Source organism: Echinops telfairi, unplaced genomic scaffold (assembly GCF_000313985.2).
Source record: "Echinops telfairi isolate 266 unplaced genomic scaffold, ASM31398v2 ScPeMD7_2291;HRSCAF=2852, whole genome shotgun sequence".
In the NCBI taxonomy this organism is placed as follows: domain Eukaryota; kingdom Metazoa; phylum Chordata; class Mammalia; order Afrosoricida; family Tenrecidae; genus Echinops; species Echinops telfairi.
Genome location: NW_022106189.1, coordinates 42,824,681 through 42,847,222, shown reverse-complemented (window position 1 = coordinate 42,847,222; position 22,542 = coordinate 42,824,681). Strand labels below are relative to the sequence as shown.

The following is a 22,542-nucleotide window of genomic DNA, read 5'->3' as shown; positions in this document are numbered from 1 at the left end:
GCAGCGGCAATGGACCTTGAGCGCAAACCCCAGGGTTCCATTCTTCCTAGAGAATGGTCCATCGATTCCAGGCCGCCCCATGGACCTCAGCTCTCCCAGCCCCATGGTCACATATGCCAGCTCTTAAAATAACCCTCTCAATGGGCTGGGCAGTGAGTGTACAGGGCGATGGGTAAAACCCATGCCACTGACCCAGGGCACCGCCGACCTCTGTGACGTCTATTCTACCTCTGTGCCCAAAACAATCCAAATACACTCAGCTGATCTCTTTTGCCACACCTGCGCCCCCCTACACACACACACACACACACACACCTTCAAGATGTTAGCCAAAAATAAGGTCAAAAGTGGACGGGGTTTCTCCCTGCACTTCTGAAGCCTCTGCATGCAACTGGCATTCCTGGGTGGTGCCGGTGCCCACTGTGAGCTGCTGAGCCACTCTCAGGGAAGCTGGGCATTTGAAATCTACCCCAAGGGGCCTCCCAGGAGAAGCCTGGCGACCAACATCTGGAAAGTGTCGCAAGCCCTGTGGTCTCACCCGCAGGCCCGCTGGCCGGGTGCTCAGCCCGCTCCCCTCTGAGGAGAGGAGCCCCCGCCTCACCCTGCCCACCAGGCGTGACAGTACCTCCGAGAGCAGCTTGGAGACGATCTCCAGGGGGGCCTGGTTGATGGAGTCGTCCTGCAGCGGGGAGGCCAGCGCCATGTCCACCAGCGTACGGATCTCCTTCAAGACCACCTCCCAGCGGCTCGGGTTACTCAGGACCTTCTTGTATTTGTAGATCTTTTTCTGGTGGGAGAGAGATGGGGGACAGGTGGGTTACTGATCTGCCAAAGGTGGGGCACGCGGATATGGAGACCAAGCAGGGCAGGGGGCGGGGGTTCCCCACCCCATCAGCGAGAGGCCCAGCAGGAAGGGAGACTTGCCCAGAGCCCCAGCGCCTGGCAGCACTGGGTGCCGGAAGCAGACTTTCCCACGTTCCCATGACATGAAAAAGGAACAAGGGGATTTCTCTCCATAAGCACTCAGTGGACGCAGGCATGGGGGGTTCCTTGAAGGTGCGTTTCCGTTCATCCTGATCCTCAGAGGTCCCCCCACCCCTACTGCCTCAAAGAGCAGGGTCCTGCTAAGTAAGGCATGTGACGAGGAAGGGCATGTCCAGGAGGGGCCCAAGCCCCATCAGAAAGGCAGCACAACCCTCAGCATTCACCCGGCCAGGCCGGGAAGGTGTGCTCACCTGTGCTCAGTGCCTGCCCGCCCGCCCGATGCAGTGTCCAAAGCTAGAGGGAGGTCGGGGCAGGGGTGCTGCCTGGCTCTGAGGCGGCCTTGGTCCCGCCTCTCTCTCTGACATCATGGAAACAGAGGCCCTCAGAAGGCAGCGGAGGTCCCAGCCACACGCCCCTGCCCCCACCCGCCCAGCGCTTCCCGGCCTGGGAGCCTCCCTCAACTGCATGCACGCCTTCACTAGGAGCTCTGCTCCTTGGGGAGGGCCTAATTTTAGTGTCGCCGCGCTAGCAGCCAGCTGGGATGACATGTCACAATCTCAAAGCCAAAGTTTGAATGAGGAAGGGAGGGGGCACTCCCCCGCTGGTCTTCGGGATCTCCCTGATCACTTAGTTCCCGAGTCGAAGAGTTACAAAGTGGTCTTGGGACCGGGTGCTGAGGAGGGACCCACTGGGGTTTCAGAGCCCAGCAGGGTCCCCCGTCATGGACAAACATCCTGGGAGCTTCAAGACAGAGACACTAGGAAGAAAGGCCAAGTGATGCTCCACAACCCCTTGGTCGCAGTCCGTGACAGCCCTGGAAAACAAGCCCGAGACTGGCAGGTACTAGAAGCGCACAGGGGCTGTGACCACAGGCTGAAGCTGACCAGGGATCACAAAGACGGTGACACCTGAGGCAACACCTATTGGACACAAAGCCGCCTACCATGAGGGGATGGCTGCCGATAGTCATGAGTCCACACTAGCGAGAGGTGCTGGTGCCAGAGCAGGCTGTGGGGTCCCACCTCCTGTGCCTTGGTTTCCTCATCCATAAGCAGGGCCCCCAAATACTGGGCTGTTTTTTTCTGTGTGTTCCCCAGGTAAACAGGCCTGTGGTCTGTTCTGGATAGCATTACATTAAAAAAAAAAAAAAAAAAACAGTCCAAAGAGAGCGGCTGAAACTAATGGACGAGACGTTCTGACCCCACAGGGTCTCTCTGAATAAAACCATTTCAGGGGCCACTATACTTCAATCCCTGGAGGCATATCTAATACCCCATTTCCTTTCCACGGCTCACAATCGGGGGGGGGGGGCATGCCCCCCATACCAACCGACGGGGCTTTCCATGTGCACCCCCATCATCCTGGATCTTTCTTACACCAAGTGCTAACAGTAGCTCTGCTCCTCTCCCCCTGCCACCCCCCCACCCTCCCACCCCACCCCACCCCGCTGGCTTCACTGCTCCCTGCCCGCTCACCAGCTCTGCACCAAGAATGGCACAAGCTGAGCAAAGACCCCACACTTTTCTTCAGCTGGGGGGCGGGGTAGCAGCAAGAGCAGAAACAAGTTCTTGTCCAGCATTCTCCATCCCCTGGGGGCTGGAGGGCACACAGAGGCAGGCCCGTTCAGGAGGAGGTTTGGAGAAAGGTGAGCGCAGTGCTGGTAGGACGAGGGGGATTGGGGGGGGTTGGTGAACCGAGCCCCCCTGTCTTTAACAACACCACACACCCAACCTGTCGAGGTTCTCAGGAAGCATACCTGGCCTGCTTCCTGGTAGCCACTGGCTGGAGGCCCACATGCCTGGCAACACCGTGAGCGGATGGACGCACAGCCAGCCCAACAGCCCCGTCTGGGAGCTGGTCCGCGCCCCCCCTCCCTCCCCACAAAGGGATGCTTCTTGGATGCCACCGGACGGTTTAGTCCATCCCAAGAACAGCTTGTTTTTTAAAACGACCACAAAACAGACACCACAGTCTGCCCTACATTAAGCCCCCAAGAAAACCACAGAGACCCCCCTCCTACCCCACCCCGTGGATTCTAGGCGGGAGCCCTGTCTCCTGGTAGGCTGCGGACACTGTGCTGCGAACAGAACAGTGTCTCCCTTACTTTGGTGAGGCTGGTAAGCACCCACCGACAGCAACGGCAGCTGTGCCCGCACCAAGGAGCCTGAGCAGGAAGGGGTATACAGGGGCCCTCCCCCTCCAGGGCCCCTCCACCAGGTATCTCAGGAGCATCACTCCACCCTCTGCCTCATTTAAAGTTTGCAATCTAGCAAGTGCTTTTTTTGGGGGGGAGGGGGGAACATGTGAGCACATGGTCTCCTGTGCCCAGGTCCTTGCTTACATGGCTTGCATGGGAGACCGTCTCCAGACAGCCAGAACCAAGGTGAGCACAATGAGCATGTGCCAAGTGCCAGGCACTGTGCTCAGCCCCCACAGGTGCACAAACCTCAGGCCCTCTGATAGGGGGACAAGTCCCGGGGCACCTTCTGACCAGAAAGTGACCCAAAGACACAGAGCCAATGGTTGACTGCTGGAGAGGCGAGGGAGGGAAGTGGGCAGAGGACAGCTGGGGCTTAAGCCTGCTGGGAACGCCCAGGGACCAGGCAGACCATCCCCAGCGGCACAGGAGCTGGGCACTTACCCACCACGGCCTGTCAGTCGCTGTGGCAAGGCCACACACGAAACTCAAACCCACTGCCATTAAGGCAGCTTTGACTCACAGCGACCAGATAGGACAAGACGGAACCGCCCCTGTGGGTCTCGGAGACTGGCTCTTTACAGGAGCAGAAAGCCCCCACGCCCCGAGGAGCAGTTGATGGTTTCAAACTGCTCACCTTGAGGTCAGCAACTCAACATGTAACTGCTACGCCTCCACTGCCCCCTAAATCTGCCCACGCCCTCCCCACCAGAGGAACTTGCCCTGGGTGGAGAACCGGCTCCTGCAGCGTCCCCCACGGGTCTGCGGTGGCCTCGGCTCACACACGAGAACACCAGGCCGGAAGGGCAGCGAGCTGCCCAAAGCCAGGCAGGCCCACTCCAAAGTTCGCCTTGGAGCCCAGGGCCCGGGCAGAGGTGGGGAGGGAGAGAAGGCCGGCTACTCCAGGCTGCCCTGTGAGGAGGGAGTCAGGAAGGCGCAGGGTGAGGGCGTGGGGAGGCTGGGAGGCAGCAGGGGGGCTGGGGCTGCTCTGCGGGGATGACAGGGTGTGGGCAGGACCCTGGTTCCCAGAGGAGGCAGTGAGCCTGGGAAGAGGGCAGTGCAGGGGAGAGGAAGGACCAACAGTGTCCCTGTCACCACCCCCACCCCCCCACTTCTCAACAAGTTAGCGTGTCCTCCCAGGAACTCCCCATGAGCTCACGAGGTGATGAATCATGGGGGGTGGGAAGTAGGACATCTCCGGAATCCTGACTCCTGGCTCTGCGAGATGCTTTCCCAGCGAATCCCAGCCGGGAGTGGAGCAGACAGGGGCCAGTCTGACTGGGGTGATTAGGAGAAAGGGGCAAGTTACAGCATGTGGGTCAGATCCGCCCAGGGCTGCTTTCACGTGGGGGAGCCAAGCCCAGGATCCCACTTTTCACGGAGTGGTGAGAACGCACAGCGAAAGATGGGGTGTGGGGAATTGAAAGCGCCCGTGTAGCCCCAGATACTTGATACCTGGCCCTTTACAGGGAAGGTCTGCCAACCTGGGGGTTGGTTTGAAAGGTCAAACCCAGACCAGGAGGCTCAGCATTGCAGCCACCAGGAAGATGGGATCCGCCACACGCGATAAGGAACAGCAGGCACTGAGCACTGGGGCCGGGCCTGCGCCCTGTGAGGGGGACAGCCACTGTGGAGAACATGTGGGCGCTTGCGACACTACTGTCCCTGGAACCAACGCAAGAGCAACAGGTTCGTTTGCCAATGTCACACAGACATAGACAGACAGGTGAGGGGCCACAGCCGCCTTGCTCCTCATAGCCCCTCGCCAGGACCAACCGATGCACATGTCTACTGACTGATGGGTGGGCTTGAAAACACAGGAGGGCTATGTCTGTCCGACGGGAGAGCGCCATCTTTCTTATGTGCAAGGAGGAGCCTCACACACGTTTGCTGAGCCCAAGAAGCCAGGTGCAAAAGCCCACCTGTGACAGAGATCCAGGGGAAAGATGGGATGGACAGGAGGCCTCATGGGGCCCAAGCCCTTCTGAAACTAGGTTTGCACAGATCTGTAAAATTTATTAAACAACTTAACTATATACTTGAAATGGGCAACTTTTATGGCATTGGAAGTACACCTCAATTTTTAAAAGACTTTTTAAAAACCCTGGAGAGGCTCGGTCCGCCATCAAAGGCAGTATGGTGTTCACAGCTGGGTGCAGGTTTTACAATCAACACGGTTCTTTTCAAATCCAAGTCCTACTTCATTCCTTTATTAGTCTAGCCATCTATCTCTCTACTTATCCGTTCACCTCCGTTCATCCATCCGTTCACCCACCTGCCCATCCATTAATCTTACCTCATCCATCCATCCATCCACACACCTGCCCATCCATCTACCCATTAACCCATCTTCTATCACCCACCCTCCATCATCCATCTACCCATTAACCCATCTTCTATCACCCACCCTCCATCATCCATCCATCCATCCTCCATCCACCCACCTGTTGGTTTATTTGTCTAGCTATCTAACCACCCACTCGTCTATCCATCCACTCTACCCACTTATCTCTCCAATGAAGTTGACCGAGATCTAAGTGCAAGCATGCGGCAGCACTGTGTTCAGAACGATAGAGTGAGCACAGCAGACAGACCACCACGCATGCCCAGTTCGCAGCCTATGACCTTCCTCACCTGCAAAGTGAGGTCAGAAAAAGTAACGACCAGCCAAGGCTGGCTGCAACGCTTCCCTGAGGCCCCATCTAGTCACCCCATTCCTGGCTGAACAGCAGCTCTGAACAGGATCACCTACCAACTCCTGGGGCGAGTGGTCCAGGACGGGCAGGGCTCCCAGCATCCGTGACTCAGCCCCACCCACTGCCAGCGCTCAGAGCCGCAGCAGCAGGCGCCTGCGCCCGTGTGGGAGGGCCAGTCACTCCATGGCCGTCCTCGCCCTCTCCTCTCTGCGTGTCAGGGAAGGGACGTTACCTGGGCAACGCCCGCCATCACTCTGGCAACTGCTCCCTCAGCAGAGGCAGCCACAGACGCCGGGCTCTCAGGCCTGGGAAAGTGGAGCCACCCGCTCCTCTGAGTGTGACAGCTGTCACCCAGGGTGCACCCCTTGCCAGGGAAGGCGTGCCCCGGAACGTGATAAAGAACGCTGCGGAGACGACAACGCTTGCCGCAGCCTACGAGGCTCACTCACACACGCGCTGAAGCACGCATGCTCCCTACAACCCGTCTTCTAAGCAGACGCTGCTTGGCGGCAGGCAGGAGGCGTGGACCAAGGGCTGGAGGACTGGAGACAGAGGAGGAGGTGGAGGAGGGAGGGAGGAGCTGAGGCTGGCTTCTCACACCCTTCCCAAGGAGGTCCTAACGCTGCCCGGCCCACCCCGGGAGCCAACAGGCACAGGTAACGATTTACACACAGTCACTCAGTACAAACAAGAGCAACTAGAGAGCCTGAGCCTGGGTCATGCCGGCTGAAGTTCCAGGCTGCAGAGGCACACGTGGCAAATGGCTACCATGTTCAGTACCACAGGTGGGGGAGACTGTCATGGGTCAGGCTGGAGTTCCCCCTGGACCCTGTGATCCTGGAAAGTAGGGAGGAAGTATGGAATCTACCCTGCTTGCTTTGGGGTTCTGGAAAGGAAGGTTACTGCAAAGAACCACCCTTTTTCACATCATGTAGCGAAGACAGGGGATCCCCTTGGTTCCCACGCAAGAGCCACACACAGACCCCCTGCCACTCTTTGCTGCATAAACCGTCCACTGCCGAACCGTTGCCCTCACTGACCAGTGGGGGCAAATTGCTTTAGTGAAGCTTCGCTCCGTCCCCCAGGCCCTTCAACGTTGACCCGCCCTCAGCCTCAAGCAGCGTCCAGCCCCTCCCCTGAGGCTCCTCAGCACGGGCTGGGCTCAGGGTAAATGCCAGGACGGACATTGTCATTGTGTCATCCTTCCCATCCCATGTCCCTAAACCAGGCCCTTCTAGGCTTAATTCCTCATTCCTATGAAAGAAAGCGCCTACCTGCGTGACCCTTGAGATGCTCACTCACCTGTGGTCAGAGAATAGACCCCTTGGGGACAGACCCCCCTTCCCCTGGAGGAACAGCTCCTCTCCCCTTGTGGGGGGCTTATTCCCCGAATTCACGTGCCTCGGTTCCGACTCTGCACAACCGCCACAGACTGAGGCAGTGGGCAGTGCTGGGGCCCTCTATGGCTCACAGCCAGACGGGAACAGGTCTATCCCTCTCTCCCTGTCCGTCAGTCCAGGCTGAGGGCCAGCTTGTGTGTGGCCCTGTGTTCAGCCCCCGGAGTGATGGGGTCCTTGCCCATGAGAAGCTGACCTGCCTGGGGCACCCCCTCCCCATGCCTGCGCCCCTTGGGCTTCCTCCGAGGTCTACAGCAGTCTTCTTGACGGACCTGACACATGCAGGAGGGCTGACTGGCTAGTTCAATTCCCTGACTGCTAGACGGGGTCCTCCAACCAGCTCACAACCTCTGAGCCCCTCTGGTGAACTCCCTCCCATAGGGACCTCGGGGCCAAACTCTGCCCTCAAGGCTCCTGTTCCCAATCACGTCTGCACATACTGCTCAATGACATCGGTCCCCTCTGTCACGGTGGGTGAGTGTGCATCCTCCTGATCTCCATTCTGGGGTTCGGTTTACCTTCTGCAAACACATGCCTCCTGCCCCCACCTTGGACCACTATCTGTTCCACCACAGGGTGGTAGGGGGTTTGATGTATTTGACACAATAGCATGCCATCACTACCACCACCATTACCACTACCACTACCACCACCACCACCACCACCCACCACACCATCACCACCACCACAGTCATCAGGGAACCGTGTGTGTGTGTGTGTGTGTGTGTGTGTGTGTGTCCCCGTGCGCGCTGTAGGCAACTGTTAATCTGAAGGTCCAAAACTCCTAATGACCCACTGGCTCTGCAGAAGAAAGGGCTGGTGACCTGCCTGTGTGGGTTGTGGCCAAGAAGCCCCCATGGACTCAGAGCTGTTCTACAACACACGGTCGCCAGAGTCGGAGCTAACTTGATGGCATCCATCAACCACCGAGGGTCTTCAATTCAGCCACCCTGCCAGCTGGCAGAGGAACATGTCACTGATTATCTGCCAGGGGCCATTTTCCCCAGGGCACTTTAGGGGCATCATCACCCTTGCGATGCGGTGGCTACAGTGTGCAGCTGCTAACTGAATGGTCGGCAGTTCAAACCCACCAGCTGCTCTGCGGGAGAAAGAGGAGGCTGCCTGCTTCTGTCCAGGGGACCCAATGGGGCGGTTGTGCTCTGTCCTGTGGGGCTGCTCTGAGCCGGCATGGCTTCAGTGACAGGGAGTGGGCTTATCTGTTGCGTCCCCAGCTTCCCTCCCCCTTTAGCTGGGGACACCAACCCCTCTGGCCAGCTCCTAGTAACAGGAATAATGGCTCTTGCACACTGAGTGCTTGCTGGGTGCTGGGACCATCACACGGCACAATGGGTGTGACGGTGACACAAGACAAGAATCGCTGTCCTGTAGGCCAGGCGTGGGTTGAGCACTCCCCAGAACATAACCTTCGCTCCTCATAACCACCGTTGGGGTGAGCGAGGTCACTGGGGAGTGGGAGCCTGGCTTAGCTCGGGCAGGGGGAGGCGGCCAACCTGAGTGCTTTACCAGCCTGCATGGCTGCGGCCCTTCCTGCGACACATGCGTGTCCTTTCAGCCTGAGCAGCCCCGGGGGGAGCCAGGCTGGCTGCCACTGGGCATCAGCTGACAGCTGCCTGACATGCTGGCTCCTGGGGAGATGGGCAATTTGTCCTCGTGGGGGAGAGGTTGGCCACGCAATCCCCAAGCGCTCATTGGAGGCAGCTTCGAGAGTCATCATTGCTTCCAAGGAAACGGTAAGGGCTCGGGCATGGCATCCTGCTCGCCAGTTGCCGGGGTAACCATGCGTGTGGCTGACCAGAAGATGAACCGGCTGGGTGTCAGTGTGAGGTGGGCTGGGCACTAAGTCCGACGTACTCAAGTAAATGAACTGAAGCCCTCAGGTGGCACTTAAAGCCCATGGGGCTCTGGGCTTCTTGGGGTGTGGGACCCTGCTCTGAGAGAAGCAAGGCCCCGGGCCCCCCACTTTCACAATCCTCATCATCACCTCCCAGGAGGCACTTGGGGGACATGGGAAGCCACAGCACTGACTCGGCAGGCGATGGCCCAGGTCCTCCACTCCCACAGCCCCGTCAGGAGCCCTGCAAGGTGGGTCTGCAACCCCATGAGACGGGCAGTTGTATCCTGTGCCCACCTCACAGAGGAGAAGGGCCCCCGAGAGAGGGACATTCCGACCAAGGTTGCCCAGCAGCGGTATGGGTTGAGCTGTGTCACGCAAGACAGACCTGTGACTTGTCTGCAGGTCTGGTTAGTTCAGGCAAGGCTAGGCATCCCCAGAAGAAGAGACCGTGGAAGATGCAGCGTAAAAGGCAGTCAGGTGAAGCGGGAGGGGCCACCACAGAGAATGGCCTAAGGCCCAAGAAGGGCCCCCCCCCCACCTCCTCCTCCCCGAGTCTGAGAAGGGAGGAGGGCCCTGAGGATGCTGGGGTCTGGACTTCCGGCTTCCAGAATGGTGGGGAGATCCACACTTGTGGTTCCTACTCCCTAGTCCAGAGTGCCTGGGTACCACAGGCACAGACACAGGCACAGCTGGGGAGCAAGGTGGGCAGTGGCCAAGAAGCCTGGCTCCTCAGAGCCACTGTCTATGCGGGCCCTCTGACGTGCTTCCTTTACAAACATGGAAACTGACCTCCCTCAGGGCTAGGGCTGCCAGGGCATCAGCACCGCAGGTGCCCAGCCTGGGGTGGAATTTCCTGGGCTTCCTTTCCCCAGGGAGCAGGGATCTGACAATCCAGCTTCCTCCTTGCTCCCAAGGGGGGGCACCAAGATGCTTGAGTTCACTCTCCCCTTCAGACCCCCTCCCAGCCCATTAGCCTACTGATTGCATAAGCCCCTGGCGTGAACACCTGGGCACCCGCATCATCAGTGATGTCACGAGGAGCCACCTAGGGACCCCGGCGGTAGCAGGGGGACCTTCCTGAGAATTCCCATAGGAACATCGACCACAGGGCTGACCTGAGATCCTTGGTACCCAGTGAGTGTCAGGCTTGGTGTACCTGTACATTGGGGGGTGGGGGTGCTCTAAAACATCAATGGTTAAACACCCCCCGACCCTGTGTTCAGGAAAACATCTGACTACAAAGAACTGTCCCTCCGCACAGCACACAGATTAGACCCAAGCTGTCCCCTGCATGCTAGAACAAGCCAGACACCAAACTCCAACTGAATTCGTTCCAACTCACAGGGACCCTACAGGACAGGGGAGAACTATCCCTGTGGGTTTCCAAGCTGTACCTCTTACAGGAGTAGAAAACCTCATCTTTCTCCTTCAGGGATGCTGATGGCTTTGAACTACTGACCTTGAGGCTAGCAGTCCAATGCTTAACCACTACTCGACACTGGGTTAGACACAGACCCTCCCACGCTCAGAAGGAAGTGGGTGTCAGCCCAACTTGAAGCTGCTCTCAGAGCCCTGAACGCTGCCCTACCCCTTGACTTGAGCCAGCAAGCCCTGGGGTGTCACTGAGCAAGGAACAGCTCGTAGTGACCTCACACATCCTGAATGTCAGCAGAAGATGGCCCCAGAGCATGTCCTGGGCTGTAATCTACAGAGCAGACCAACAGGACTTCCCTCCTGAAGAGCAGCTGACCGGGGAGCGTCGGCCTCTGAGCAAACACACCCATACTATCCCTCTCCCCTGCAAAACACTCTGGTTTCCCTCCGACTTGGCTGCCTCTTCTTCCCATGTCCCCACCCCCGGTCTGGCATCATTTGCTCCAACTTCCACATTTCCCTGATTCCTGAAGTGCTTATGGAGCCCGTCGTTGGGGGAAGCTCATCGCTGGGTGTCCTCTGCGTTGCAGTGGCCATATCACCCCTGGCCAGTGGGTGCATTGGCATGCTGTGCGTGAGCTGGTGGTCTGCAAAATTTCTCAGACACCGAGGATAGAATCTCCACACTCAGTCTGAGGGGCAAGTGTGGCCCCCCCGGTCAGCGAGGAGCCCAGGTCACAGAAGTCAGGGTGACTGCCGAGACCTTGGGGGACACACGGACAGATGGATACATATATGCACAAACACACACACCTTATACCTCTTTTTTTCCCTCCCTCGGACAGGCTAGAGGGGGAAGACTTTAGGTGGAGATGTGGTTACTGGGAGAACAGGAAATTGATACCGTTTCCTTGTGGCCACCCCTGAAAGATGCATGCACACCAGACGAGGGTGGCTTTTCTGTGTGGGCCCTTCTGGGGTACCTGGCTAGGCCCTCCATCCAATGCCAAATGTCTTCTCTCCCTGAGGGAGCTGAAGACACAGGAGGGGGGCATGGGAAGGTGGAGGCAGAGGCTCAAGAAGTGAAGGACCCTGGCCAGGAGGCTGGAAGAGGCAAGGAGCTTCCTGACCCTCCCTGAGCCTCAGAGGGGACACGTGGTGAGGCCTGGTGGCACCAGAATTGGAGGTAGTAAGTTCCAAGAGCGTTAAGCCCCTGGACCTGGCCACCCTCCTATGACTCCGGGGCCGACTGGGCTAGGAACGGCCCACAGGGAGCCTCCAGGCTTTCTGAGTCCCCTCACCTTGCCCCCAGTGGGCCAAGGGTAGATGGCACAGCTGCTAGCCAGCCCTGGGTGGGGGTGCACAGATAGTCACACCTTCCCTGCTCTGAACCCCTAGTTCCAGCCTGTCAGCTTTGTGGCTGTGGACAGCAAGCAGGGCAGGCAGGATGCACTGGGGTTTCTATTCTACAGCTCAGATGCTGTCAGACCTCAGGAAAATGACACTCCACTCTGCATCTGGCATCCCCAAGGGCACCCTGAGGATCACAGGAACTGGTAGGGCGATTCAAGGGGTCTTTCAGCAACTGAGGCTCTGAGCATAGCTACCATGTGCAGGAGGAGTCCTGGTAGTGTGCGGCTTTACGTGCTTGGCTGTGAACCGAAGCAGGGGCGACAAGACCCCACCCACTGCTCTGTAAGGCAAAGAGGCAGCAGTAAAGATTTACAGCTTTAGAAAGCCCCCGGGGCAGTGTTGGTCTACCCCTGGGGTCACTGTGAGTTAGAACCAGCTCCATGGCAGTGGGCGGTTCCTCTGGTTTATGAGGTTCAGTAGGTGATCCACCAAAAGTCATTTCCATTTGAGAAAAAAACAGATCAGGGGGTAGAATGGTCAAAAAATCAGTCAATGCACCTGGGTGGTCCAAGCTGTTCATGGTGGGTGGTAGGAGTCCATCCAGAGGGGCCTCAGAAAAGAGACCTGGTGACCCCAGGGAGCCACAGCTCCCACGCACAGTGTCACCATGATCAGACTGGACGTGGCCTGCATGGAGAAACCCTGTCTTAGTTTCTCTGCTGTGACAGAACCGTGGGGCTGGAGAAGGGTGAAAGTACCACAGACTGCTAAGATGACAAACCAACTGTCTTAAAAGAAGTATGGCCACAGTGCTCTTAGAGGAAAGGATGGCGAGACTTCATCTCGCTTACTTGGAACTGACAGGTGTCGGGAAAGACCTGGCCCTGGAAGGTCATCAGCCTCGGTACAGCAGAGGGTCAATGAAAAGGAGGAAGGCCCTCGACGAGATGGATGGACGCGGCGGCTACAACCACGGGAGCACGCACAGGGACCGCTGTGAGGCTAGCGCGGACCGGGCAGTGCTCTGTCTGCGGTGCACGGCACCGACCTGAAGCCTCCTAACAAGACAGAGGTACCTCGATGGGCAGCTTTCAGAAACACCCGTTTCTCTCAGGTGAAGGAGGCCCGAGTGTGAACGGGGAGCCCCAGCACAAGGGCAAGGTTCCAGCCTCTGCTGTGTGTGTGTGTGTGGGGGGGGGGGGCACGACACATGGCCGAGTCTACCTGAGCGTCTCTTAGTTGGTTTCAGAGAGAACTCAGTGACAGTGGACTTTTTGTTTCCCTCCTCAGTGCCTACTCCCTCCTTCTCCCTCTCTTTTAAACCTCAAAGGTGATTAGTTTACAAACACGTTGCAGGAATGAGTAGCTGGGCCTGTGGGATCAGTACCATGGTCTTGGGGGACACCAAGTTCAACTGGCATTACATAATTTACAAAAACAACGCTCTACATCCCTACTTTGGGGGAGCAGTGACTGGGGTCTTAAAAGCTCATGAGCAGCCATCTAATATGCAACTATTTTCTCCCCGTTCAGAGGAAAGAAGGAGGAAGACAGTTTTTTTAAAGATGCAAAAAAAAAAAACCCAGGTTAGCCTGATGGCCTAAAAGACTACCGAGGCACCAGTCTACAAACCTTGGGACCAGAAGAACTAGATAGTGCCCAGCTACCATTACCACCTGCTCTGAAAAGGATCACATGAGATGGTCCTGGCTCTGCAAGGCTGCACTGTGTAGGAGTGGGAGAGGGTTAGGGGATCCAGGAAGGACACAGGCCGGCCCAGTTACAGCTGTCACAGGACAGAACCAGGGAGAAGTCTAAGCTCTATTTGTCAAGTTTCCCGGGCAGCCAAGCCCTGCACTGTCCATTTCATTACACAAGAGAGAGGGAGAAAGGGCTGGGGGGCAGGGGTGGGGTGCAGGGGGGGAAAGGTTCTGCAGGACTCCAACATTGAGGTCACAGAGCTAGTACTTCAGAGTCCTTCAAGCGGCCAGAGTCCATGTACTTAGAGACAGGGGTGCCCTCTTAGTCCCTCGAGTTGTTTTGCATTTTCCTGTAGACTAATGTCAGAAATAACAGTCCCTAGAGAAGGACGTCATGCTTGGGAAAGAAGCAGGCCCGCGATGAGACGGACTGGCACTGTGGTGACAAGGCCGCGCGGGCACAGGAACAATGGGGAGGGTGGCCCAGGCCGCGCAGGGTTTCGTTCTGTTGTGCACAGGGTCACGGTGGGTCAGGGCGGACTCAACGGCACCTAACAACAGTCACATCCGGAGTCTCTGCCACATAACAACACGGTCACGGAGGGTGGCGTTACAGAGAGAAGGCCAAGCCCAAGGATGGACCGTTTTAAATTTGGTGACAATCATCACTTGGATTCTCTTTCTGTATGCACGTTTGCAATTACATGCCTCCCCTATACCAATATTTGGGCACGTGCACATACACACACACACACACTCACACACACACACACACCCATATCAATGTACAACTGTAGCTCAATTCAGCCCACAACACACATATATTCTTGTTAGCCTCACCTCTGCCCTGCCCCACCCCTGCCCGTAGCATATGAATCCACTCTGACTCCACACTATAAAGTAGCGGTTAGAGGACTGGACACAGGCCAGCCAGCTGGTCAACAGTGCAGGCTTGGCAGGCCGTGTGGTCTCTGTCACAGCCACGCGACTGCTGTTGCACCGACGGGCATGGTCCTGTCCCATGGAAGCCACTGGTACCCACAAAAACAGGCGGGCCCGTCAGTGAGCCCGGCGAGGGAGTGTGGCACTCAGTGTGGCTCTCTCTACTGCCACACTTCGCTGCACACTAAGACTCGGAGAGGTTTCTTGGGGTCTCACTGTGGCACCCGTGAAGGCCAGGTCTGTGTAGATGGCTGTTCTCTCTCAATAGTGCATGACTGAACTCGCTCTGAAGCGCGGGTCCAGATTTCCCCCTTCTGGGTGTTTCTGTAAGCCACTGTCGTACGTGTCTGCCTCACAAGGCATTCACTGGGCAAATGAAGGGGAAACACTACTCAGGGGCCAGGGAGCCCGCCCACCCCACACCCCCTCCCAGTCCCAGAGAACACGGCTCAGTCCATCCTTCACCCCGCCCCTGTCTGCTGTCCAGTCTCGCCTTCATGATAAATGTCACTTGGATCCCACATTCCAGGCAGGGACGAGACCTCACTTTTTCCAACAAGGTGTGAGACATCTCGGGCTGTCCCCATGACAACACAGGACTGGCAGCACATCCTGAACTGGGTCACCAGGACTACAGCGGGACCCTCCCGGTTAGATCAGCTCTACTACAAAGAGGAGTTTTCCTGAGCACATGCATCCAATTTGGAACCGCACACCATACACAATACAGAATGTGCAAATACAGTACCCAAAGGTACGCTTCCTCGGTACAGCTGTGCAGGAGCAGTGAGCCCCACGGAGGTCCCCCTGCCCGAGCCAGGGACAGGGCGGGCTCTGGTCCCTCGAGGCCTGATCAGGGAGGAACGCTCCCTTATCCCCACTCCAAATAACGGCTTCTGCGCTGGGCCTCAAGCCGGTAGAATCCAGCGGACTCCACTGTTTATTTAACTAAGAACTTTATCCCGGGCGCACAGCACTTCAAAGGGTGCCTGGTCTGCTGTCTGTGGTGGGAGCTTTCCTCCCTGACAGTGGCCAAGTCCTTCCGTGGAGAGCACCCTGGGCGGACGAAAGCTGTGGTCTCGGCTGCACATTGCCAGGCTGAGAATTCCAGGTGGGAGACACAAAGAGAGAGGAAGGTTTCAGAAGGAGGCTGGATGAGCGAGGCATGGCCTTCTTCCTTGAGGTGGGGTGCTCCTCCAACAGCTTTCCATGGGTCCTGGGGAAGTCCAAGAAGGGTCCAGGAGTTACCCTCATCTGTGCAGAGTCCCACATTCCAGGCCAGATGAAGGGACTCTGGCAGGAAAATCTACAACCATGAGTGGGGAATGAAGTGATAAATAGGTAGCTAGGCGGGTAGTACATAGAGAGACAAGTAGATAGATGGAATGAATGGGTAAATTGGGTAAATGAGTACTGTACACAGATGGATAAATGGGTGGATGGATGGACAAATGGATCCATGAAAGAGTGGATAAATGGGGTAGATGGATACTTGATGGAAGGGTAGATGATGGATAGACACATGGATGGATAGATGAATGGGTGGATGGACAGATACATGGTGGATGGGAAGAAGGATGGATGGACAGTTGGATGGAAGGATGAATGAATGGGTAAGTAGGTGGATGAACAGATACACGATGGAAAGGTAGATGGACAGACACATGAGTGGATATATGGATGGATGGACAGACATGGTGATGGAAAGATGGACAGATGGATGCATGGGTGTAAGAGTGGAGAAAGGCTGGCAGGGAGTCTATTCCCTGGTGACTGGTGTACAACAGTGTGACACGGCACATGCTCAAGGTCACTATGGTGGACAGTGCTACTCCACCTCTCTTGCCAGAGGGCTCCCTCACTCTCAATGATCCTCCCCTTCACCAAACAGGATGTCCGCCCTTGTGCGACTGATGCCTCCGACCGGGGTGTCAAAAGTAGTGATCAGATCATGGTTGGGTGTCAACTATCGGGTCTTTGCTGGCTAGTTTCACAAGTACACTGGCTGGCCTTTCTTCCTCACCTGTTTGCCCTGTATGACCCTGCTAGTATTTGCAATAATGGTGGCGGAGCCTCCAGGGTCACAGGGACAGATGGCTGGTGGAAGCCACGGAGACATTCAGACATCGCAAGCTATGAGGGCCCGGGCCAAGGGAGTCCACAGCCCAGTCTGATTCTGGCTCGGGGACACGGGAAAGTGATTCAAGCTTTGAGAGTCGAGCTTCCCATGGCAAAATCGGCACATCCATGTCTACTGCCCCACAGGTTCGGCAGAAGCCCAAATAAAACCCTCCCCACTGCCCTCGAGTCCATTCTGACGCATGGCGACCCTGCAGGTCAGGGCAGAACTGGCCTTGTGGGTTTCCCAGACTGCCCCTCTTCATGGGAGCAGAGTCTCACATCTCTCTCACAGGGTGGCTGGTGGTTTTGAACTGCTGACCTGCTGGTTACGCCAGCAGAGCTCCGAGGCCTACAGGAGACAGCTGGAAAACAGGGGAGCTCAGTAAACATTCCTGCCTCTTTTCCTTTCCTTCAGGCTATGTGTAGCCCTTGAACTTGGGAGGCTCCAAGTCACCTGGAAGGTGTGTTAGAACACAGCCCGATGTGGTCTAGGGGTAGGGCTGGAGGGTTTGCGCCTCTCACAGGTTTCCAGGTGCTGTAGGCACTGCTGGTCTGGGGACCGCGCTCTGAGAACCAAGCTGCTTGGTGCACATAGGCCAGGGCGCCAGGGACATGACGGGGCCATGCTAGATGAGACAGACAAGAGTTGATGCTGAAAAAGGGGCCCTGAGCGTCAACAGGCCCAGATGAGTTCACCATGTCTGGCCACGGCTGAACTGGCCCTTCACCTCCTAGACATGCCTTTTGGCCCAGAGGTCAAGCATACCTGACCTTCCTGAAGGTTCTGTCCTAGCATCTGCCCAGCTACTTCTGTTTTCCCATCCTGACTGGACAAGCCCACGGCGGGCACCGAAGGGCCAGCTTCATGCCTCTCAAAGGGCTGTTGGTGCATTTGGGGGGCTGGGTTGACAGTGCCTCTAGGTTCTAAGAGTATAGAGGGTGCACCCTATGAGTGTCGCACCCGCAAGGGGACGGGCCTCTGCTGTTCCGGAACCTTCTCCCAGTCAATTAGCCTCGCTCCCCAACACCTTTCCATCCAGAGACTTGGGTTGGCTGCCCGCCGGGTATTTTCGGATCGCCTCCAGGGGAGCAGAGGGCCCCGAGTCTCTGTGGGGACAGGCACTGCTCTTTTCCGAGCCTCTGTTTGGCCTCGTCTCTAAGCCAACGGGCCAGGAGGAGCCTTGGAGGCACACAGGAGTGTTCCACACACCTCGCACTCCAGCGTGGGACCCCTTGGCCCACCACCCAGCTGGGCTGCCAAGAGCCGAGCACAGACTCCTAGCACGCTCCCACCAAGACACCACCTCCCTGAGAAGTTGTCTAAACGAACAACACCTCTTCTCTAAAGAGAGAGAAAAGGGGCCTTCAAGGACAGAAAAGTGCTGGCCTACGGAGCGTATGTGGGGGAAGTGCAGAACGGCCTTTATGGCTCCGTGACTCATCAGCCTGTCATCGCCGCACTGCGTGCCACGTCTTTGCCTACAGCAAGCCCACATCTGCCACTTCTCTGGGGCTGTCCTGAGAGCCCGCTGCAGGAGAGGCCTGCTGCACACCCCACACCTCCATCCCCTGGCTCTGTGGCCTTGAAGAGGTCATCCCTCCCCCAACCATGCATTCTGATTCCTGGGGCTGCTGATGGGTCCTGGGGTGGGGTGGGGTGGTGGTGAGAATCAGGCAGCCAGCTCTCATGTCAGCCCTGCTGTGTAGTCAACAAACCCTCCCCTTCCCTCCTCTCTGGAGCGCTCTTCCCCTGTCTGGAAAATGCGAGTGTTCAATGGAGAGATGGAAAGTCACAGCTACCTTGAACCTACACGATCGTGAAGTGGAAAAGACAGAGCCCCGTGTGTAAGGCTGCAGAGAGAGCACCACAATGTACAGTTACAGGGCAAAGTGGAGCAAGGGACAACATGAGGCACTGGCACCTTGGTGGCATTTGAAGAGGAAACGCAGGGACAATCACAAAGACTCTGAAGCTCTGCACAGAACCGCTGACACCAACAGCCTTTGGGGAAAGGAACCCGGGTGAGGGGAGATTCGCTGCCACCTCTTACTGTTTCATACTCTCGATGCTCCCGGTGTTTCCTACATCAAACCCTGGGGCCTGGTAGGGTCACGGACCAACCACTTGGCTGGTGACGGCGTTCGGCCTGGTCTCAGCTTATGGCTCTGCCGGTGACTACAAGCCACCACCGCCCAGTCCCTCCCTGTGCAGTTGGAAAACAACAAACTCACTGTCATCAATTGGGTTCCAGGGCAGAGCTGCCCCAGGGGGGATTTCAGAGACTGTGTATCTCCCTGTGAGCAGACAGCCTCATCTTTCTCCCTCGGAGCAGCAGGTGGTTTTGAACTACTGACCTCGTAGTTAACAATCCACTACATACATTTGGGATATAAGTTAAGAGGCTGGGGGTGGGTTTGGGCTTGTTGCTGTTCTCTCTGTCCTTTCCGCTATTAATAAAACGGGGCTGTTCTTACAGGTCCTTGCTCCGGGGCTGGCGTACACTGAGGGAGGGGGTAGAGATGGGCACAGGGATTTTGCAGAACTGACAGCAGGGACTCAAGGTCACTCACATGCTGAGGACATGCTGAGGCCAGACTCACCAAAAGTAGGTACTGCCCGCTTGGGACAAGTGGTTATGGGATAGGCTGCTACATCCAGAGGGGTGGAATAACACTTTGGGAAGAATCCATGAGACAGACAGTGAACCTGGGAGGCATTGCAGAGCTCCTGGCACGAGTAGGTGCTTAATAATTGTTTTTCTCTCCCTTTCTGTGGAGAAGGCCCCGACTCCACCAACTCTTTTCCCCAGGGTTGCCCGCTCCTCTGCCACTTGTTCGCTCCAGTCCCTGACGCTCATGTGTTATTAGTTATGGCTCCCGATGGCCCGGGGGAAGGGAGCAGGCTGTGGGTGGAAGGCGCTGGAGACTGGGCCCCTGAGCCCCCAGTGGCCCCTTGAGGGGACAGCGGGAACACACATCAGGGAAGCAGCCCACCAGGTGAGACACTGAGCAGCTCTGGACTCTGACTCCCAGTTTTGGCCACTCCGGAGGCTCCCCCAGAGTGCTGGAGTATGGGGGTGGGGGGGCCTGTCCTGTCACAGTCTCAGCCAAGTCCCTTAGATCTCTTCCCATGAGGCCACAAAGTCCACTCTGACCTGGTGCCAGGAACTAATCAGAGTTCCTCCCTCTTGGACGTGGAAGAGGCAGCCGCGTCGCTGGGCCCTGAAATGGCAGAGGCCACCTCTGTCCACCCTGCCTCCTGCTCCAGCCTCATGCCCTGCACGGGGCCCAGAGCAGCCAGCAAGTCCAAGATAGAGGAGGGCCAGGCTCTGACATCGGGATCCCAGGAGCGAGCCCCACAGGGGCACAGGGCTGGGTTTGGCCATAGGGCTGCCTCTGGACCCCCACACGGGTCAGGGGTGGGGGCAGGCTGGTGACAGGCAGTGCCACACTGACAAGAACTCTGCCTCCAGGGAAGTGTGTGAGGCGGCTGATTCCTGGTGCCTGCCGTGGGCCCTCTGGGGGGAGACACAGAGGCTGGACAACCTTCCCCTTCTCCTGGGGCCCTGCCTCCTCCGGCCCTTCCATACTGGGCCCTGTTCACTCAGGACAGCAAGGAGTCCTGCTCCTGGAGGGGGAACCCTGGTGGCTTGGCAGGTTACACAATATGCTGCTAACCACAGAATCAATGGTCTGAATCCACTTGCCACTCTGCGGGAGAAAGAGGAGGCTGTCTGCTCCCCACACTGAGTGTCAGCAGTGGAAACCCCAGTTAGGGTAGCTGGGAGTTGGAATCAGGCCAATGACAGTGGACTTGGGGTTTGGGGTTATGCTGTCGTTCGTTACTTTTCCTGCCAACAAACCCACCACGGATATGATGCAAACTGTCTGCAGCAGCTATGAAACCCTAACCTGATACCTGGGGGCATCAGGGGACACAAAGACCACACGGCACAACCCAAGCCACCAAGACAACCTTGTATGGCGGTGAGTACTGACTGCTTGGGAGCAGCGTCTCAGGGGTAAGGAGGGGCCTCTCCCTCCCCGTCTGGAAGAAAGTGGAGTGGAAGAAACTGAAGCCTCTCGGCAACAGTCGGTCTAGTACAGGAGTCGATGAACCATGGTTCGCCAGCCACATGTGGCTCGTTCGGTAAGTACATGTGGCCCTGAGCTAACATTGAAAGTTTTTAAAGGATATTATTCAGAGAACAGTGATCCCATTGGTTTGTAAAACTCTATTTATGGCTCTGGGATAATTTTTTAATTGTTCTAAGTGTTAGGAATGGCTCTTCAGTCCCAAAAGTTTGCTGATCCCTGGTATAGGGGGCCCATGTGAACCCCAGTGTCCATGCCCCTGAGACCAGAAGAACTAGATCGTGCCTGGCTCCCACTGCCAACTGCTCGGAAAGGGACCCATGAGAAGGTCCTGCAGTGAGTGGAGCAGGACTCGAGTGCTGTAAAAAAGATGAGGTTCAATCACCGAGACAGAAACCACCCGCCCCCAGCCGATGGCCCGCATTACCCTTCAGGTGTGGAGTCTACTCACCCTGGCGGCTCACTTTCCAGCCCCACCAGAGACAGGCCTACCAGAGCCCAATAACACCATCCACACCTTACAACACTAGTCACTTGAGATTAAAAGAGCAGTTCAAGGGCAGGGACAAGGGCAAAGTTCAGGAGACAGGCAGCAAAAAACCCCGGGAGTGGTTGTGGTAAGAAACGGCAATCCATGACATGGGAAGAGATGCGTGTACGCTGCTGAATGGAAAACGTACCTGCTCCGTGAACCCTCACCCACCCACCTCACAGTGGAAGGTGAGCAAAGAGGAGAACCTAGAGTAAAGCCCTGTGCTGACGGACAGGAGCCCTGGTGGTGCTGGGCTGGGCTGCTAACCGCAGGGTCAGCGGTTCAGAGCCCCTAATGAGCAGTTCTGCTCTGTCCTACCAGGGCTGACTTGGCGGCAGTGGGCTTGGTTTCTGTGGGGGGGAGGGTCGTCCCTAACGGAAAACTGGGAACCATACAGTTCAGCTGCAGACTAGTATGCTCTACCGTGGGAACATGCCGGAGCATCTGAGAGGGAGTGCCGTGCGGAAGCTAGCCGGGACACACACACCAGGCTACAGCTGTCGGATGTCCATGTGAAGACCGGGAGTGCAGTCAGCCAGGAGGTCAGGACCTGCAGGAGCCCAGGGCTTGTTCTCCGCTGAGCAACGCCCTGGAGAGGTTGTACAGATGCCTGTGCCTGCCAGCCCGTGAAAAAGAGGCTTTAAACTGGGAGGCAGCAGGCAGCGGTGGGGTGGCAGGAGGCTAAGGAGGCGGTGTGGAAGGGGCTAGGCAGGTGAACAGGAGGAGGAGGAGGCAGGAGACGGGAGTCCCGGGCCCCAGTAAGGGGTCTACCCAGGGGCCACACAGGAGGACGAGGCCCAGAGACAAAGCAGGGCAAGGAGCCTGGAGGTCTGAGCCGGGGGAACTCCCGGCCGGCGCAGCATGATGGGGGCAGAGGTACCAGTATGGCCTGGGGCGTGAGGCGAGGGTCATGACAGGGGACTCTGGCACAAAGGCAGGAGGTGGTGCCGGCTCCCACCCAAGGGAAACGAGGGCTTGTCTAGCCAGAGGTTAAATCACTGGGTCTGTCTGGTGACACCTGGGAGGCTTGGAGAAAAATGGACAGCCCTCCTGAAATGCCCCATGGGACAAACATGCCCAGGCTAGCCTGAGACATGCGGGTCCAGAGGGGGCAGGCACGGAGGCCCTCACAGGTGTGAGGGGCAGGCTGACAGAGGCTCACCTCACGACGGACCTCCCACCACATCCAGGCCACTCGAACTATGGGCCAATAACGGTGTGGGAGAGGCTCACTTCCCACACTCCCAGCAGGTTTCCCTTCCTGCGTGTGTCACACACACACACACACACACACAC

General features: G+C 57.3%; 1 protein-coding gene across 1 annotated transcript in view; it reads right to left on the bottom strand.

The window, feature by feature from the left end:
- Window positions 1-22,542, bottom strand: part of LOC101638275 (c-Maf inducing protein) — a 57,636-nt gene that overhangs the window by 28,412 nt on the left and 6,682 nt on the right. Inside the window, exon 3 of the mRNA XM_004704528.4 lies at window positions 626-787. Within this exon, the coding sequence (XP_004704585.2) occupies window positions 626-787 (162 nt within the window). The remainder of the gene's footprint in view (window positions 1-625; window positions 788-22,542) is intronic.